The 16501-nt window shown below is 36.6% G+C and overlaps 1 protein-coding gene across 1 annotated transcript in view; it reads right to left on the bottom strand.

Annotated features, from left to right (window-relative positions):
* NME7 (NME/NM23 family member 7) overlaps positions 1-16501 on the bottom strand; it is a 329140-nt gene that overhangs the window by 162601 nt on the left and 150038 nt on the right. The window contains exons 7-8 of the mRNA XM_042780527.1: positions 12558-12622; positions 8957-9025 (exon numbers count right to left, since the gene is read on the bottom strand). Coding sequence (XP_042636461.1) covers positions 8957-9025; positions 12558-12622 — 134 coding nt within the window. The remainder of the gene's footprint in view (positions 1-8956; positions 9026-12557; positions 12623-16501) is intronic.

Genomic DNA, 16501 nt, shown 5'->3' with positions numbered 1-16501 from the left:
TTATTTATTTCGGGGAGAGTTTACAAGGAAATAGTTTTTCTCAGTTTAAACAAAATTTTATGTGACATAAATACAGTTGTTGCTGTTGCTTTGTTCTAGGAGTCAATTTCAACTCATAGCAACCCTATAGGACAGAGTAGAAGTATTCCATAGGGTTTCCTAGGCTATAATCTTTATGGGAGCAGATAGCCAGGTTTTTCCCCTGAACAGTGGCTGGTGAAATTATCATAAATACAGTCATATTTCATAAAGATACCTGGATAATGGTATCTATTGGCTCATATTTCCAGTGTATTCTCCCATTAACAGATTGTCACTATTTAGTAATGATTTGAAATATTTAAGTTGTAGGTTTTTTTAAATTTTATTTTAAGAGTTCATTTTACATTCAACATTACATGTACATTTAGTTTCATTCCCCATTTACCATGCTCAACCCTAACCCAATCTCTTCCTCTCCCTGCCCAGTAACCCTCCCCCTATGCACTTCATAGTTATGCACTCCTGTCTGTCCTGCATTACCTCCATGTGAATGTTGCTCCTCTGGTGCCTCGTGGTCTATTGCTCCAAGAGATGTAATTCCATAGAGTATGTGGGTGCATCCTCATGGGCTGAGTGGTCTACAAGTACAACTTGTTAACTACTGGGCTAAGAGCCACTGCTGGGAGTGAGTTTTATTCTAGGTGCAGAATGTACTCCAGGGCCATAGTATTGGGGATCTCACCAGACTCCATCCAACCAGTAATTCTGGTCATTATTGAGTTTTAGGATTTTGTTCCACGTTTTTCCACCCACTCTATCCAGGATCTCCATATTTGATCCTTTCCTGAGTGGTTGGCATTGGTAGCTGGGCACCATCTAGTTCCTCTGGTCTCAGGGGCCACAGTGTCCTAGGGCTGATTGCTTCCAAATGCCCTTCTTTTTATTTTTTAACTCTTCTTCACTTCTGATGCTAGGAGACCATTAGGTGCATCTTCGATGGCTGCTTGAAAGCTTTTAAGACCCCAGTCGCCACTCACCAGTGTAGGATAAGGAACAAGGCTTTTATGTATTTTGTTGTGCCAATTGAGTCTGGTGTCCCCCAGTACTATGGTCCTGAGATGGTAGATCTGTTGGTTCTCTCTCCCATAGTGTCTGGGTGTCTGAGGGATTGCTCTGTGTCTGTTTTCTATTGTTTCTGTAAGGATTGTGTATCATTGGTACCTGTGCAGATTACCTGCACTGAATCTCTCCTTGGTGTAGAGTATACTCCTGTTCACTGACCCCTATCTGGCCATCTCTGGTGTTCATGTGTTTATCTGTAGCCTGGTGTTTGGTGTTAATGGTAATGCAGTATTGTGGACACACTGGTTGGTATTAGCATCTGTCATCTATCTCCTATGTGCACAATTCAGTGTCCTCCCTTTTCCTAATGTTATCATGGCAGTCTCAGACTCCTTCCATACATCCCTCCCCTTCCCCACATCAGTGTGTAGCCTGAAATTAATCTGTTTGTGCACTGTCTCTCACCTCTTTAGGATATATTCTTAGTAATGGAATTGCTGGGTCAAATAGTATTTCTATTTTCAGTATTTTAAGGAAATGCCATACCGTATGCTACAATGGTTTTATGATTTTACAATCCCACCAGCAGTGCACAAGAGTTCTAATCTCTCTGCAACCTCTCCAGCATCTGTTATTTTCTGACCTGTTGAACTCTGCTATTATTGCTGGGGTACGACGATATCTCATCGTTGTTTTGATTTGCATCTCTCTATTGACTAATGATCGTGAGAAGGTTCTCATGTGTTTGTTGGCCTCCAGTATATCATCTTTGGTGAAGTGTCTGTTCCAGTCTTTTGCCCATTTGTGAACTGGGTTATTTGTCTTTTTGGAGCTGAGGTGTTGAAGTTTTCTATAGATTTTGGAGATAAGTCCTTTATCAGATATGTCATAGGCAAATATTTTCTCCCAATCTGTAGGTTTTCTTTTCACCCTTTTGACAAAGTCTTTCAATAAACCTAAGCATTTAATTTTTAAAAGGTCCCAGTCATCTAGCTTCTATTCTACCTCCTGTGCATTCTGTGTTATGCTTGATAGTCTATTCATGCCATATTTAGGGCCCTCAGATTTGCCCCTATTTTATCTTTGATGAATTTTATAGTTTTAGGTTTTACATTTAAATCTTTGATCCAGCTTGAGTTTGTTTTTGTGTATGGGGTGAGGTATGGGTTTTTATTGATTTTTCTACAAGTGGATACCCAGTTTTTCCAGCACCATTTGTTAAAGAGTCCATCTCTTTCTCAATTAATGAGCTTTGGACCTTTATCAAAGATCAGTTATCCATAAATGGATGGGTCTGTATCTGGATTTTCAATTCTGTTCCATTGGTCTATCTGTCTATCATTGTACCAGTACCATGTTGTTTTGACTACTGTGGCTGTATAATAGTAGTTCTTAAGATCCGGGAGTGTGAGACCTCCCACTTTGTTATTCTTCTTCAGAAGTGCTCTGCTTATCCGAGGTCTCTTTCCTTTCCACGTCCTTAAAAATTTTTGTTGGAATCTGGATCAGGATTATGTTAAATGTGTAGATTGCTTTAGGAAGAACTGAGATTTTCACAATATTCAATCTGCCTATCCATGAACAACATAGGTTCTTCCATCTATTTAGTGTCCTTGTTGTCTCTTGTAGCAGGGTTTTATAGTTTTCTTTGTATAGGTCTTTTGTGTCCCTGGTAAGGTTTATTCCTAGATATTTTATCTTGTCAGTAGCTATTGTAAATGGTATTGTTTCTCTTATTTATCAGAGGACTCTTTGTTGGTGTAGAGAAATCCAGCTCATTTTTGTGTGTTGACCTTGTATCCTGCCACTTTGCTGAACCTCTCCATTAGGTCCAGTAGTATTTTTTTATTGACTCCCTTGGGTTTTCTATGTACAGAATCATATTGTCTACAAATAGTTTTACTTCCTCTTTGCCAATCTGTATGCCTTTTATTTCTCCTTCTTGCCATATTGTGCTGGCCAGGACTTCCAATACAATGTTAATAAAAGTAGTGATAGAGCGCATCCCTGTCTGGTTCCCATTCATAAGGGAAAAGTCTTGAGTCTTTCTCCACTAATAATGATGTTGGCTGTTGGCTTTGCATTGTTGTTGTTGTTGTTGTTACATGCCGTCGAGTAGGACCTGACTCATAGCGACCCCTTCTTGAGTTGCTGAGGCAGTATCACTACAGAAGTAGATTGCCCAACCTTCCTTCCGAGGAGTGGCTGGTGTGTTTGAACTGCCAGCCTTCTGGTTAGCAGTCAAGTGCCTTAGGGACTATGCTACCAGAGTTGGCTTTGCATATATGCCTTTTATTATGCTGATGAGTTTCCCTTCTATCCCTATTTTGCTGAGAGTTCTGAACAGGAATGGGTGTTGGATTTTATCTAATGTCTTTTCTGCATTGGTTGATATAATCATATGGTTCTTTTCTTCTGTTTTGCTTATGTGGTGGATTACATTGTTTTTTCTGATGTTGAACCACACTTGTAAACCTGGTTTGAACCCCACTTCATCAGGGTGTCTTTAGTTGTTTGGTATGTTGTTGGATTCTGTTGGCTAGGATTTTGCTAAAGATTTTTGCATGTATGTTCATGAGGGATATTGGTCTGTAGTTTTCCCTTTTAACGGTGTCTTTCCTTGGTTTTGGTATTAATATTATGGTTGCTTCATAAAATGAGTTTGGGAGTATTCTTCTATGTTCTGGAATAGCTTGTGTAGCATAAGTGTCAACTCTTCTCTGAGTATTTGGTAAATTTCTCCAGTGAAGCCATCAGGGCCAGGACTTTCTTTTTTGTGGTAAGTATTTTTATGACCTACTCAATTTCTTCTTTTGTTATAGATCTGTTCAAGTATTCTGTCTCTGAAGTGGGATAGTTTAGGTAGGTCTTGTGATTCTAGAAACTTGCCCATCTCTTCTAGGTTCTCAAATCTGTTGGGGTACAGTTTTTCATAATATTCTGTCAGAATCTTTTTTATTTCAGCTGGTTCTGTTGTGATGACACCCTTTTGTTTACAATTTTTGTGATTTGGATCTTCTCTTTCTTTTGTTAAATCCAATGTTTTATTGATTTTATTAATATTTTTGAAGAACCAGATTTTAGTTTTGTTGATTTTGTTTTATTTTCTGTTTCTTTTATTTCTGCTCTGATCTTTATTATTTCCTTATTTCTAGATACTGTAGGATTCATTTATTGTTCTTTTTCTAGTTGTTGGAGTTGATAAGTTAGAGTGTTGATTTTGCTTCTTTCCTCTCTTTTGACGTATGCATTTATTGCTATAAACTGTCCTCCGAGTACTGCTTTCACTGTGTCCCATTGTATCTGCATTCTTGTTTGTTTCTAGTAATTTTTTATTTCAGTTTTTATTTGTTCTGTTACCCAGTACTTTTTGAGCAGTGAATTGTTCAGCTTTCACGTTTGATGGTTTTTCCTTGATCTTCCTGTTGTCAATTTCTAATTTTATAGCACTGTGTCTGAGAAGATGCTTTGCAGTATTTCAGTGCTTTTGAATTTATTGAGGCTTGTTTTACGTCCTTACATGATCTATTCTGGGGAAGGATCCATGTGTCCTGGAAGAGAATGTGAATTGTACTTTTGTTGGGTGAAATGTTCTGTATATGTCTATGAGGTCAAGTTGGTTGATTGTATTGTTGAGCTCTTCTGTATCTTTGTTGAGTTTTTTTCCAGTTCACCTGTCCCCCTTTGGAAGTGGTGTGTTGATGTCTCCTACCACTATTGTAGAGTTATCTATTGTCCCTTTTAATTCAGTCAATATTTGTGTCACGTATTTTGGAGCACTTTCATTGGGTGCATATTTATTATCATAACATCTTTGTCAACTGACCCTTTCAGCATTATATAATGTCCTTCCTTGTCTCTTATGATGTTTTTCACCTTAATGTCTATTTTATCAGAAATTAACATTGCCACTCCTGCTCTTTTTTGATTACCGTTAGCTTGATATATTTTTTTCCACCCCTTAACTCTTAATTTGTTTTTATCTTTGTGTCTAAGGTGGGTCTCTTATAGGCAGCATATCAATGAATCTTCTTTTCTTATCCAGTCTGCCACTCTCTTTCTATTGATTGGTGCATTTAGTCCACTCACATTGAGTGTAATTAGTGATAGATATGAACTGATTGCTGTCTTTCTATTGTGTTTTACTGTCATGTTGTTGGTGTTTTCTCGGTCTATATACTTTTCTGTGTTGAGTTTGATTTGTTATCAAATGCTTCCTCTCTTTTCTTCTTTATTGGTGGTTTTGTGCTTATTAAACCCATATGTGTTCCTCCCTTCTGGGTTTGCTTAGGGGGTTTGTTAATTTTCTCTGTGGTTACCTTGGAGTACATTCTATTCTCTACATCTTTAGAATAGTGTATTCTATAAAGACATTGTCCTGTTTTCCTCTTCATTTGGAAGTTTATACCTAGAAGTTTTATTCCCTCTAATAGGTTAGTGGCTGTTGTCATGTGCAGATTGTCTTCCTTGATTTTTAGTGTACAATATTTTATGGTCTTATTTTGAGTTTCTATTTCTGATTTGGTTTTAGTGTTGATGTCATGTATCCTGATTTTGTTGATCTTTGTTGTGGGTTCTCTATTGGAACGACTTCCTTAAGCATTTCTTGTAGGGTTGGTCTGGTTTTCACAAAATCCCTTAATTTCTGTTTGTCTTGGAATGCTTTGATTTTGCCCTCATGTTTGATGGATAATTGGCTGGATATAGGATTCTTGATTGGAAGTTCTTTTCCTTCAGTGTTTTATATATGCTGTCCCATTGCCTTCTTGCCTTCATGGTTTCTGCTGAGTAATCAGAGTTCAGCCTAACTGTTTGACTATTATAAATAATATTTCCTTTGTCCCGGGCAACTTGCAATTTTTTTTTTTTTTTGTCTTTGTTTTGGAGAGTTTGGTCAAGTGTTTATAGCCTCAGTGTTTTTCTCTTGGGATCTACCTTGTATGGGGTTCTATGAGCTTCTTGGACAAATATTCTTTTCTTCCTTCATGATATGGGGGAAGTTTGACTGGGAGATATTATGGTGGCTGAATATGATTTTTTTCTGTTGGATGAGTGAGGATATTGGTAGAGAAGGTGGGAGTGGAAGAGAGAAAGAAGGGAAGTTCCACGTTGCTAGGGGCAGTTTCTAGGGCTTTGAGCAGGCTGCTAATGATGATATTGTACTGTTATTCACAGGCCCGCAGCTCAAGTTCAGCAAAGCCTCCAGTTGTTAGGGGGTCACCACTTTTCGCCAGGCTCAGACACATGCTAAAACCCCACTCTCAAGGCCCCTCCATGCCAAAAAGCCGACCCAAGACAACTGGCCCACACCACGATCCACCGTGGGAGTTCCTCCCAGGGCCTGTGCACTTGTGGTGCCGGCCCACACCATGATCCAACGTGGGAGTTCCTCCCAGGGCCTGCACACTTGTGGCACCAATGATCTGTCTGCTTGGGTTTTAGGGGTGCTGGGTGGAGGGAAATGCCTACTTGCACCCAGTGGACCCAAGATTACCGACAAAGTCAAGCACTGGCCCCACCATGCCAAAAAGCTGGCCCAAGCCCTTTCTTGCAATCCACTGTGGGAGTTCCTCCCAGGGCCCGCCCACTCATGGCATTAATGGTCTCTGCTTGGGTTTCAGCAGTGCTGGAAGTGCCCGCTTGCACCCAGCAGACTCAAGTTTACTGATAAAGGCAGGAGCTGAAGGTAGATCCATGGGGTGAGTGCTGGTATACTGATATGGTGCATCTCCTTCCTTAATCCAGGGAAGTCTCCAATGGCCTTTCTCGCCTGCTGGTCGGTGTTCTGCAGGAGAGACTACTGTTTTTGTTATTTTTACCCTGCCCCTTTCTCCTTTCTAATCCTACTCCCCTGAGTTTGGTGCACTCTCAGTGAGCTGTTCAAAGCACCAGAATCCCTATTTCAAACTGCCGCACCTAATTTCTCAGGCACTCTGATGCTAGAGGGTATTAATGTGAGGACTACTGACTAGATGCCATTTTGCAAGTCTATTTTAAGTTGTTTAAACCTAAATAATCATGAGCATTACCAAAAATTACTCACAAAACTAATAATTATTCTGAAATAATGCAAAACAAAACACAACCACTGCCATGGAGTCGGATCCGACTCATAGTGATCCCTCCTTGAGTTTCTGAGGCAGTATCTCTATGGAAGTAGATTGCCCAACCTTCCTTCCAGGGAGTGGCTGGTGGGCTTGAATCATCAGCCTTCTGGTTAGCAGTCAAATGCCTTAGGCACTATACCACCAGAGCTCCCATTCTGCAATAAGGTAACTTTTTACTTCCTAAGAACCCACATATTCTTTATTCTAGGTAGGCTTTTTTAGTATTACTACACATCTGGCTGCTAATCAGAAGGTCAGTGGTTCAGACCTACCAGCTGCTTCATGGAAGGAAACTCAATGGTGGTCTCTATGAATCAGAATTGACTCAACGGCAGTGAGTTTGATTGTTGTTGTTGTTGTTTTTACAATAAGATTTAAATAGTAACTATACTGAATACCTTACTGAGAAAATTACATAGAGGGAAGACATCAAAACCAACCATTCTAGCTATCCCAGTATTAAGGAATGGAATTGCTACTATCAGCCAAACTACTGATTTCATAGGGGAAATACACATCCATTCAGCTACAGTGGTTAAGTGCTAGGCTGCTAACCAAAAGGTTGGAGGTTCCAACCTATCAGTTGCTCTCTAGGAGAAAGATGTGGCAGTCCACTTCCTTAAAGATTTACAGCCTTGGAAACCCTGTGAGGCAGTTCTACTCCATTCTATAGGGTTTCTATGTGTCAGAAAAAACTCAACATCAATGGTATATTTGTAACAGGAATTAATGAGAGTAGTTGGCCTTCTAACTATATATTTTTAAAAGTCTAATAGAACCAAGAAAAGAAGGAAAATTTAATAGATTCTATCTTGGTTTATAAGATCATATTTTAAAATCTCTTCTATTTAAGAAAAGAGCAGGAATACTTCTAAATTGAAGAAGCTGATGAGATTAAAGTTTGATAAACTACAACAAAAGGAAAACAACTCTAGTCTCTATAGAAGAATAGAACATTACCAATATGCCAGATACAAAATAAAATATTTCCTAAGTGTCCTTTACTATGTAAAGTAAGATAAAAGCTCAGTCCATTTCTTATAAATGAGAAGCACATTATACCTTTCTAAAGGTAGGCTGACAGGAAATGGAATGAGAAGTAAGTAGAGGGGTATCTAGTTTGTCATGAATACTGCATTTTATTACATATGCAAAAAGAATAACCAAAACTATAGAAAACAACATGGATGATGGGCAGGGATTTGGCACAAGTGTGTCTCAGATATTTTGATAAAGAGGAGGGGAAGGAAATTAACATTTATCAAATACCTACTATTTGCTATTTTAAGGAGCAAGATTTGACTTATTTGAATATAGTCCCATGTTTCCAATGATACATCTCAGTGCCCTTTGAATAACTTCTCTTAAATACCATTATTTCTTCAGTCTCAGTCACATTTTCAAGTGATTCTATCAGCATCTGTGTCTTTAAAGTAGGTATTAAGTTTTGCTGTGCAGTTATATTATAAGCTTAAGAGCTATTTGCTTTTAACTTTCTAAAACACTTTGAATAGTTCTCCCCTCTCAGAATATTATAAACTTCGCAGAAAATGTCAAACTGTGTCAACATCCAGCAAGTTTTTTGTTTACATATCTGTCTATATTTGTTTCATATATTAAACTATCATATTTTTCAAGACTATCCATTGATTCTCAGGTAAGAAAACACCTCAGTCAGCTAGTATGGTCAGCTGGCAAACTATGACTATTTAAGGAGTATTTTCATGATTCTATATTACACTGAGACCCCTAAGATACAAAAGTTATTTTTGGTACCAATGTTTTACATTCACTTCAATACTTACATTATATTCAGTCACTACTCCTTTATAAACTTCATAAAATTCTTCAACATTAACCCGATCCATGTTAAACTATATCAAAGAAATAAATGAATAATCCAATCAACAAAAGAAAAATATTTAGCACCAACTTTTATAATCTCTTGGATATATTGTTTTTACATGAACATATAAACTTCTCATAAATTAAATACTCTTTGAAGGAAAAGCATTATTAAAGATTACCTCAATAATACAAATGGCTAACAATTATTGAGTACTTAATATATCAGATATTGTTCTAGTTTCTATGTATGCACCAACTCATTCAATCTTTACAACAAACCTATGATCAAGACAGAGTCAATATCTTCAATTTACAGATTCCATCTCAGACAATCTGATCCCACTGATCATACTCTTAACCACTATAGTATACCTCTCTCTGAATAAAACTTCATCCTAGATACAAAATAAAAGAATTATATACAATGTAATGTTGTTTATTGACAGATTTTTGGCACAAGAAAACATATTAAAAGAGGTGAAAATAATACTTTTTTCCCCTCAATCATTTTTTTTTGGGAAAATTCTTAATCTGGTTCATAATAAAGCGCTTATATAAGTCCTCTCCAAAAAAATTTTTTTGAGACAATATATGTTTATGAGATAAGAATGCAAAACCTCATTCTTATAAAGACTGGATTCAAATTTAGTTGGAAAAAATTAAATTATAGGGTCTCAAGAACCAAGACCTTAATTAAGAAAAAAAAAAAAAGCTTCAGAATTCTCTCCATACTTTACTTCTTTATTGTTGGCAGGAGTAAAGGTCACTGAAATTTCTGTCTACAGAAACAATATTCAAGCCGGGAGGATTTATCTTAACAGGCAACATAACTATTATAGACAGGGAATTCTGTTTATATTCAGGGTTTTATGCTATATCCACACTTTTTGTTTGTATTATTAATACAGTAGAATAACAACAGAAAACATCATTTATTCTTTTGGAATTTGTGCTGGAAACTCTGTGAAGTATTATGCACGATTCTTTCATTTAATCCTCAGAATAACTCACTGAAGCATAAAAATGTTCTCATTACATATATGAAAAAACTGAAGATAAGAATGCTTGAAACTTGGCCGAGGTCACATTCTTAGAAAGCAGCTGACCCAGGATTCAGCTTTTTCTGACTGAAAAAAATATCCATGAGTGTACTTGCACCACATGTACCAGGACTTCTCTCTAAAATTCAGTTAATCATTTTTTTTTATTATTATTCTTTTTCTTATTGAAGGAGCTCTGGTGGCACAATGTCTAAGGCATTTGTTTGACTATATTGACCAGAAGGTTAGTGGTTCAAATCCACCAGACAGTTCACATAAGGAAGACGGGGCAATCTACCTCTAAAGATTTACTGCCTCAGTAACCCAATGGGGTCACTATGAGTTGTGATTGATTTGATGGCAGTGGGTTTGGTTTGTTTTTGGTTTTTCTTATTGAACACTGTGGTATTTAAAATTGTGTGTCAGCATGTCTGGGCCATCAATTTGAGTGTCTTGGCAGCTGGATGTGGTTATCCTCACAATGAGACAGAAGGTGGTATAATCAACTCCATTATGGAATCTGCTGTGAGCAGCTAAGTAGTTGCCTTCGGGGTATGGCCTGTTTCCAGTATGTAAGAAGCTTTGAGAAAGGTCTCCAGCTTTTGGCACATTTGGAACTTGCATTTGGTTGAGTTTTCATCTCCAGTTCCTGGACTTAAACCAGTGGTATGCCATGTTGCCTGACGATCTGGGATTGTTCCTGGCCTGTTGTGTTGCCTGCTGATCTTGGGACTGTGCCATTTTACCTGCTGACCTTGGGTTTGGCAGCCTCAGCAGCCGGCAGCCAGCTGAGTCAGGAGATGCCTCTAGCTCCAGTGGGCCTGAAATAAGAGGCAGAGCTGAAGACCAAGGTCAACGGGTCTTCAATGAGCCCCTAGAGCAGGGACTCTGGATTTATACTTCTAGCCTCCTAAAGTGTAAGAGAATAAATTTCTGTTTGTTGAAGCTATCCACTTGTGGTATGTCTGTTATAGTAGCACTAGAGAACTAAGACAAACAACTACTATGTATGGGCAATCACTATGCTATGTTATAGATCTTACATGAAGTTAATATTTAAAGCTAAAATTTCCCCAATTATTTTAAATGGGCTTAGGTCACCTCTAGAAAGTTCTGGTTAACAATGTTTTTCTATTTGTAGGTAATATTCTTCAAATATCAATTTTCTTCTCAGTCTTTGTTATGGATTGAATTGTGTCCCCCAAGACATAAGCATTGTCAATCCTAATCTCTATGCATGTGGTTATAATATCATTTGGGAATGAGTTCTCTTTGTTACATTAATGAAGTAGGGTTAGTGTAGGGTGTGTCTCGAGTCAATCTCTTCTAATATATAGAGATTAAACACAGATGGGGCAAAACAGATGCCAAGACACATGGAGAGCTCCATGGAACCAGGAAGCAGAAACCGAACAGACAAAGACCTTCCTCCAGAGCCGACAGAGAGAGAAAGCCTTTGCCTCAAGCTAGTGCTCTGAATTCAGACTTCTAGCCTCCTAAACTGTGAGAAAATAAACTTGTTTGTTAAAGCCATCCACTTGTGGTATTTCTGTTATAGTAGCTCTAGATAACTAAGACAATGTTTAAGTTTTGCCTGATAATTCTTCAAACCGGTTGATATTTCTAGACATTTTTTGGTTTATAGATATTCCCAAAACCAGGGACACGAAATGGACAGACCTAGTTAGTGTTCGACCCTGACCCTTAATTTTGAGTAATGCTGAGACTTCACAGAAATCAAAAGCAATTCCTCTTTAGAAAAAGTGAATATAAACAATACTGGTTAAATAAATTATCGGTTTAAAATGAATATTTTGGTATTTCACTACGAAAATAGTATAAACTTGCTAGCCTTCAAATACTGAACATATCAAATTGTTTATCTGATTCATATAATAATACAGTATCTGATTTCTTGTCAAAAGTATTAGTGAGGACAGCACAAAGGTATGGCCTCTTCAGAAGTGGATGTGGTTTCTTTTAAGAAGGGTTTCCTAGAAATGTGTCAGTAGGGCAATTTAAATAAGTGTGAGCTCTGGAGATCCAGCAGAACAACTGCCAACATGGGGGCTGAACTATGGTCACTCCAAGGAAGGTCTTAAGGCAAAAATCTAGAAATCAGCAAAAGACACTGGTGAGGGAACAGGTAGGTCAGAACTAATTCTCTTCTTTCATTCTCTGATTAGTCAGAAATCCAGAGGAGAGAAAACTTACTAAAACTGCCCAGCTTTCTTTTGTTTTACTTTTATAGGGACTGAATATATTTTTCAGTATTTATTTATTTTGCAAATAAAGTTCCAGGATTTGTATAAATTTATCTTATAAATGTGAATATTAGCTTTCCCAATGGAAGATTATATGGGTAAAATCATTAAAAAATTTTATTATAAAAGTGATTTCAATAAAAATTATTTTTAATGAGATGAATTCATGAGTACACAGAGAAATTCAATATAAAATATTTAAAAACTTACTTAAAAATTTCTTAATAAATGACAATTCATTGCAAACTACTTACCATTTGCATAGCTGAGATATCAAAACCTGCATCTCGAATAGCCATCAGGATTTTTCCAAGCAGTCCTGTAAATGCAGAAAAAAGGAGTTCAAAATTTCTAAGGTGTTTTAGTATCTTAGAAATGTAAATTTTTCTACATCAAAGCACTATGCTTATACTCTATATAAAGAAGTCACATTTTTTTTTTTTTTGTAGGATAAACTAAATCCCTAACACTGAGCATTACATTTAATCATTTAAGTTACTTAACGGTAAGTGCTTCAAGAATATCAACAACTGCCCCAAGAATAATGTAAAAAAACTTTTAAGATATTCTTTTTTGCCATTAAGGACCCTGAAGTCTAATGAGCTAGTGAAAATGAAAATCAAATAATAAATAATGGTTAAAAAACATGAAAAACATAACTAATGTCACTGAATTGCACATGTGAAGAATATTGAAAAGACTTAACAATTTGGTACATATATATTTACCACAGACAAAAAATTAAAGCAATACATTACAAAAAAATATAAATAAATGTCAAAGCCCTAGATACAGAAGGTGTTTAAAGGAAGAAATCAAAAGAGAAGAAAAATCAAATTAATATTGAAGAGGTGAATGGAAATTTCAAGGGAAATTAAGAACATACATCAGGCCTTAAAGCCTATAGATAGCTGGGCTAATACAGGAGCCAGGGAACAAGAGGAGAGAAGCAAAAATTGGGAAACTGTGAGCACATTTACATGATGGTAAGAAGAAAGGGGGGGAAAGCTGAAAAGGAAAAAAGGTCAAATGCAAATTGATAACAGAATTGGTCTTTATCCCATAGATGAATTATCTTCCTAACAACGTCTGTAGATTGGAGGTCTACGGCTGATATTGAGACCATCAGTTTTGTATGAAAATCTTCTAATTTTCTTTCTTTTAAGTCAATTAAGATTCTTTCTCTTCTACACACACACACACACACACACACACACCACTCTTAATCTAAATGTTCACCTAGGGACCCTAAATCACTAAGCTGTCTTAGTGCCGAATATGCATATATGCGTTTTTATTTACTACAGGCAGTCCCCAGACCACAAACATTCCTGTCTGTCTTTAAGTCAAATTTATACATAAGTGGGAAGAGTGAGATGGGGTTCCTACTTAACGTCACTTTGTCAAATGTCTGTCTTAATATATATCATGTATTACACCTTTCTATGCATAAAAAAACACTAAAGATACACTAAAACATCTTTAACATAATGATATAGTAATAATAATGTTTTGATTTGTGTCACAAAGTAATGCCCATTTGTTGTTATGAACTACTGTATGTACCTTGAACTTTTAATGTAATAGGTTTATGGAATTGGTTTGTAACTATGGGTTGTTGTACATGAATCGGTCATTTGTAAAGTGAGAAATGCTTGTATATAACTGTGGTCAAGTAGTGCTGTTTTAATTGCAGCAGGCTGAGGAATGAGAAAAAGACAGAGGCAGATCTATTTCTCAAATAATACATTTGTACCAAGTGAAGGTCCAATGATATCATAGCATGCTGCAGACATAAAAGTTTCTCAAATGTTCAGAAACAGAAAAGTGGTGGACTATTGAGTCACCATAGTAGAACAGACCCACACCTAGTAAAGCAGTCTGTACCATATTCATATCAAATGTGGTGATTTAGTTTTGGTAAACAACATCTGTTACATGGATGCTGTTAACTTAAATATTATTAGTTTTATACTTTAGTTCATTATTAATTTGTAATTTGACAGAAATCTTTGCTTTATCAGGCTCCTTATGTGATGATGTCACATGCTAAAGTAAAATAGACACTGAAAAAGAACAAATTAAAATGAAATCCTAAAGAAAAGAGAAACATAAAATCCAAACTACCTAAGGGAAAAATAAAAACAAAAAGACCTAAAACCAATCATATCAACAATTTCAGTATATGTTAACAGACTGGAAGTTCCCACAAAAAAAGGGAAGAAATTTCAGACTGATAAAAAAGTAAGACCTGACTATAGGAGAAACCAACTTTAAATATAAATACACAGGTAAATGGATTCAATGTGTTAATAGATGAATAAAAGATGTATCATGAAAACAATAAGCTTAAAAAAAGCTAAAAAAAAAAAAAAAAAAACCCACTACCTTCGAGTCAATTCCAACTCACAGTGACTCTCTTTGGGTTTCTGAGGTGGTAAATCTCTACAGAAGTAGATTGCCCCATCTTCCTTCCATGGAGTGGCTGGTGGGTTTAAACTGCCAACTTTTTCATTAGCAGTCAAATGCTTTAAGAACTACCCAACCAGAACTCCTTTTAAGAAAACTGAAGTTGTTATATTATTTAAGATAAAGTAGAATTCAAAACAAAGAGCTTACCAGAGATGAAATTCCCAAGTGGCATTGGGAGACAGTATGTCAAACAAAAAGCTAAAGGAAAATAAATACATTCATAGAAAAAGATCACTGAGCAAAAGTACAGAGATGTGAAAATAGCATGGTCTTTTGGAGAAAAGTCAAGTATTTCCATTTCATGAAAAACAATGTGGAAGAGAAATAAGGAAGGAGAAGAGTCGGGACACATAACAGAAGCCATATGACAGAGGGACTTTTGGACCATATACAGAGGTTTGATTTCATCCTGTAAACCAGAATTCCTTAAGGTTTTTGGTCTCATGGACTCTTATACTCTTAGAAAGTATGTAAAACTCTAAAGAGCTTTTATATATGGGAAGTATCTATAAATATTTATAAATTAAAACTGAGAAAATATAAAACTGTTTATTTAAATATAACAATCATAAATCCTTTCAGTTTTAATATGAGTATTTTTGGTGAAAAAAAAAATTACTATTTTCCAAAAATAATTAGTGAGAAGAGTGGCAGAGTTTTAAATTTTTAAAAATCTCAGTGAAAGGCAGTTGTGGTTGCATATCTGTTTCTGCTTCCAATTCACTGCAGTGTTGTTATGGTTTAAATATATTTAGTTGGTATTATTAATTGAATTTTGGAAGGAAGATGAGGCAATCTACTTCTGTAGTGATACTGCCTCGGAAACCCAAGGAGGGGTCACTATGAGTTAGGTCCGACTCGATGGCACATAACAACATTAATTGAATTGTGTCTCCTGAAAAAATATGTTGCACCTAACTCCTGTACATGTAAATGTGACCTTCTTTGGAAATAGGGAAAAGAGACCCCAAATTCAGAACTTGTTATCAAGAAAATTTATATGAGGTCAACCATGGGTTGAGTAAATGATTAAATGCTTAAAGGCTGGCAGTTTGAACCTACCCAGAAGTGCCTTGTGTATGAGAGCTTAAATTTTAAAGCACTTGGTTTTTGGAAGACTGTGGTCTGCAACGGGAACTCTAACTCCACTTTCAGGCTTGACATAAGTTCAGATGCCAATCACAGTCTTTTCCCTGCTGCTGTAGTCCCACCTGCAACAATGATGAATCTATTTACCACCAATCATGATTTTGTGATGATTCCCTTTTTAAAAATATCATATATAATTAGTCACATGGCCATGACTCAGCACACTCCATTCAGCTTTCTCATGCTGATGATTTCCCTCATCCAGGATGATTGTCTTTGTCTTTGTTCTGTCCAAGGCTTAGTAAAAGTACCTCTACTGAACCTGTTTGAATTTGGGGTCTCTTTTCCCCTAATACAAAGCTAAGGAACCCCATGGATTGCCAAGGAACCACCAGAAGCTAGCAAAGAGGCAATGGAACAGTTTTTTTCTTTTCTTTTTAATTTTTTTATTGTGATTTGGGTGAAAGTTTACAGAGCAAATTCACTTTCCATACAGCAGTTCACATACACTTTGTCTCATGACATTGACCACAATTCACTACAATGAAACAGCTCCCCTCCCACTTCCTCCCGACAGTCACCTCTTCCCAGTGTCCATCTCTCCATGCACTCCTGCCCCCTGAGCTGTCTCCCTGGG

This window comes from Orycteropus afer, unplaced genomic scaffold (genome assembly GCF_000298275.1).
Source record: "Orycteropus afer afer isolate SDZICR_OR568_19922 unplaced genomic scaffold, OryAfe1.0 scaffold00044, whole genome shotgun sequence".
Classification (NCBI taxonomy): domain Eukaryota; kingdom Metazoa; phylum Chordata; class Mammalia; order Tubulidentata; family Orycteropodidae; genus Orycteropus; species Orycteropus afer.
The sequence above is the reverse complement of the archived record's forward strand: the minus strand, read 5'-3'. Positions and strand labels throughout refer to the sequence as shown.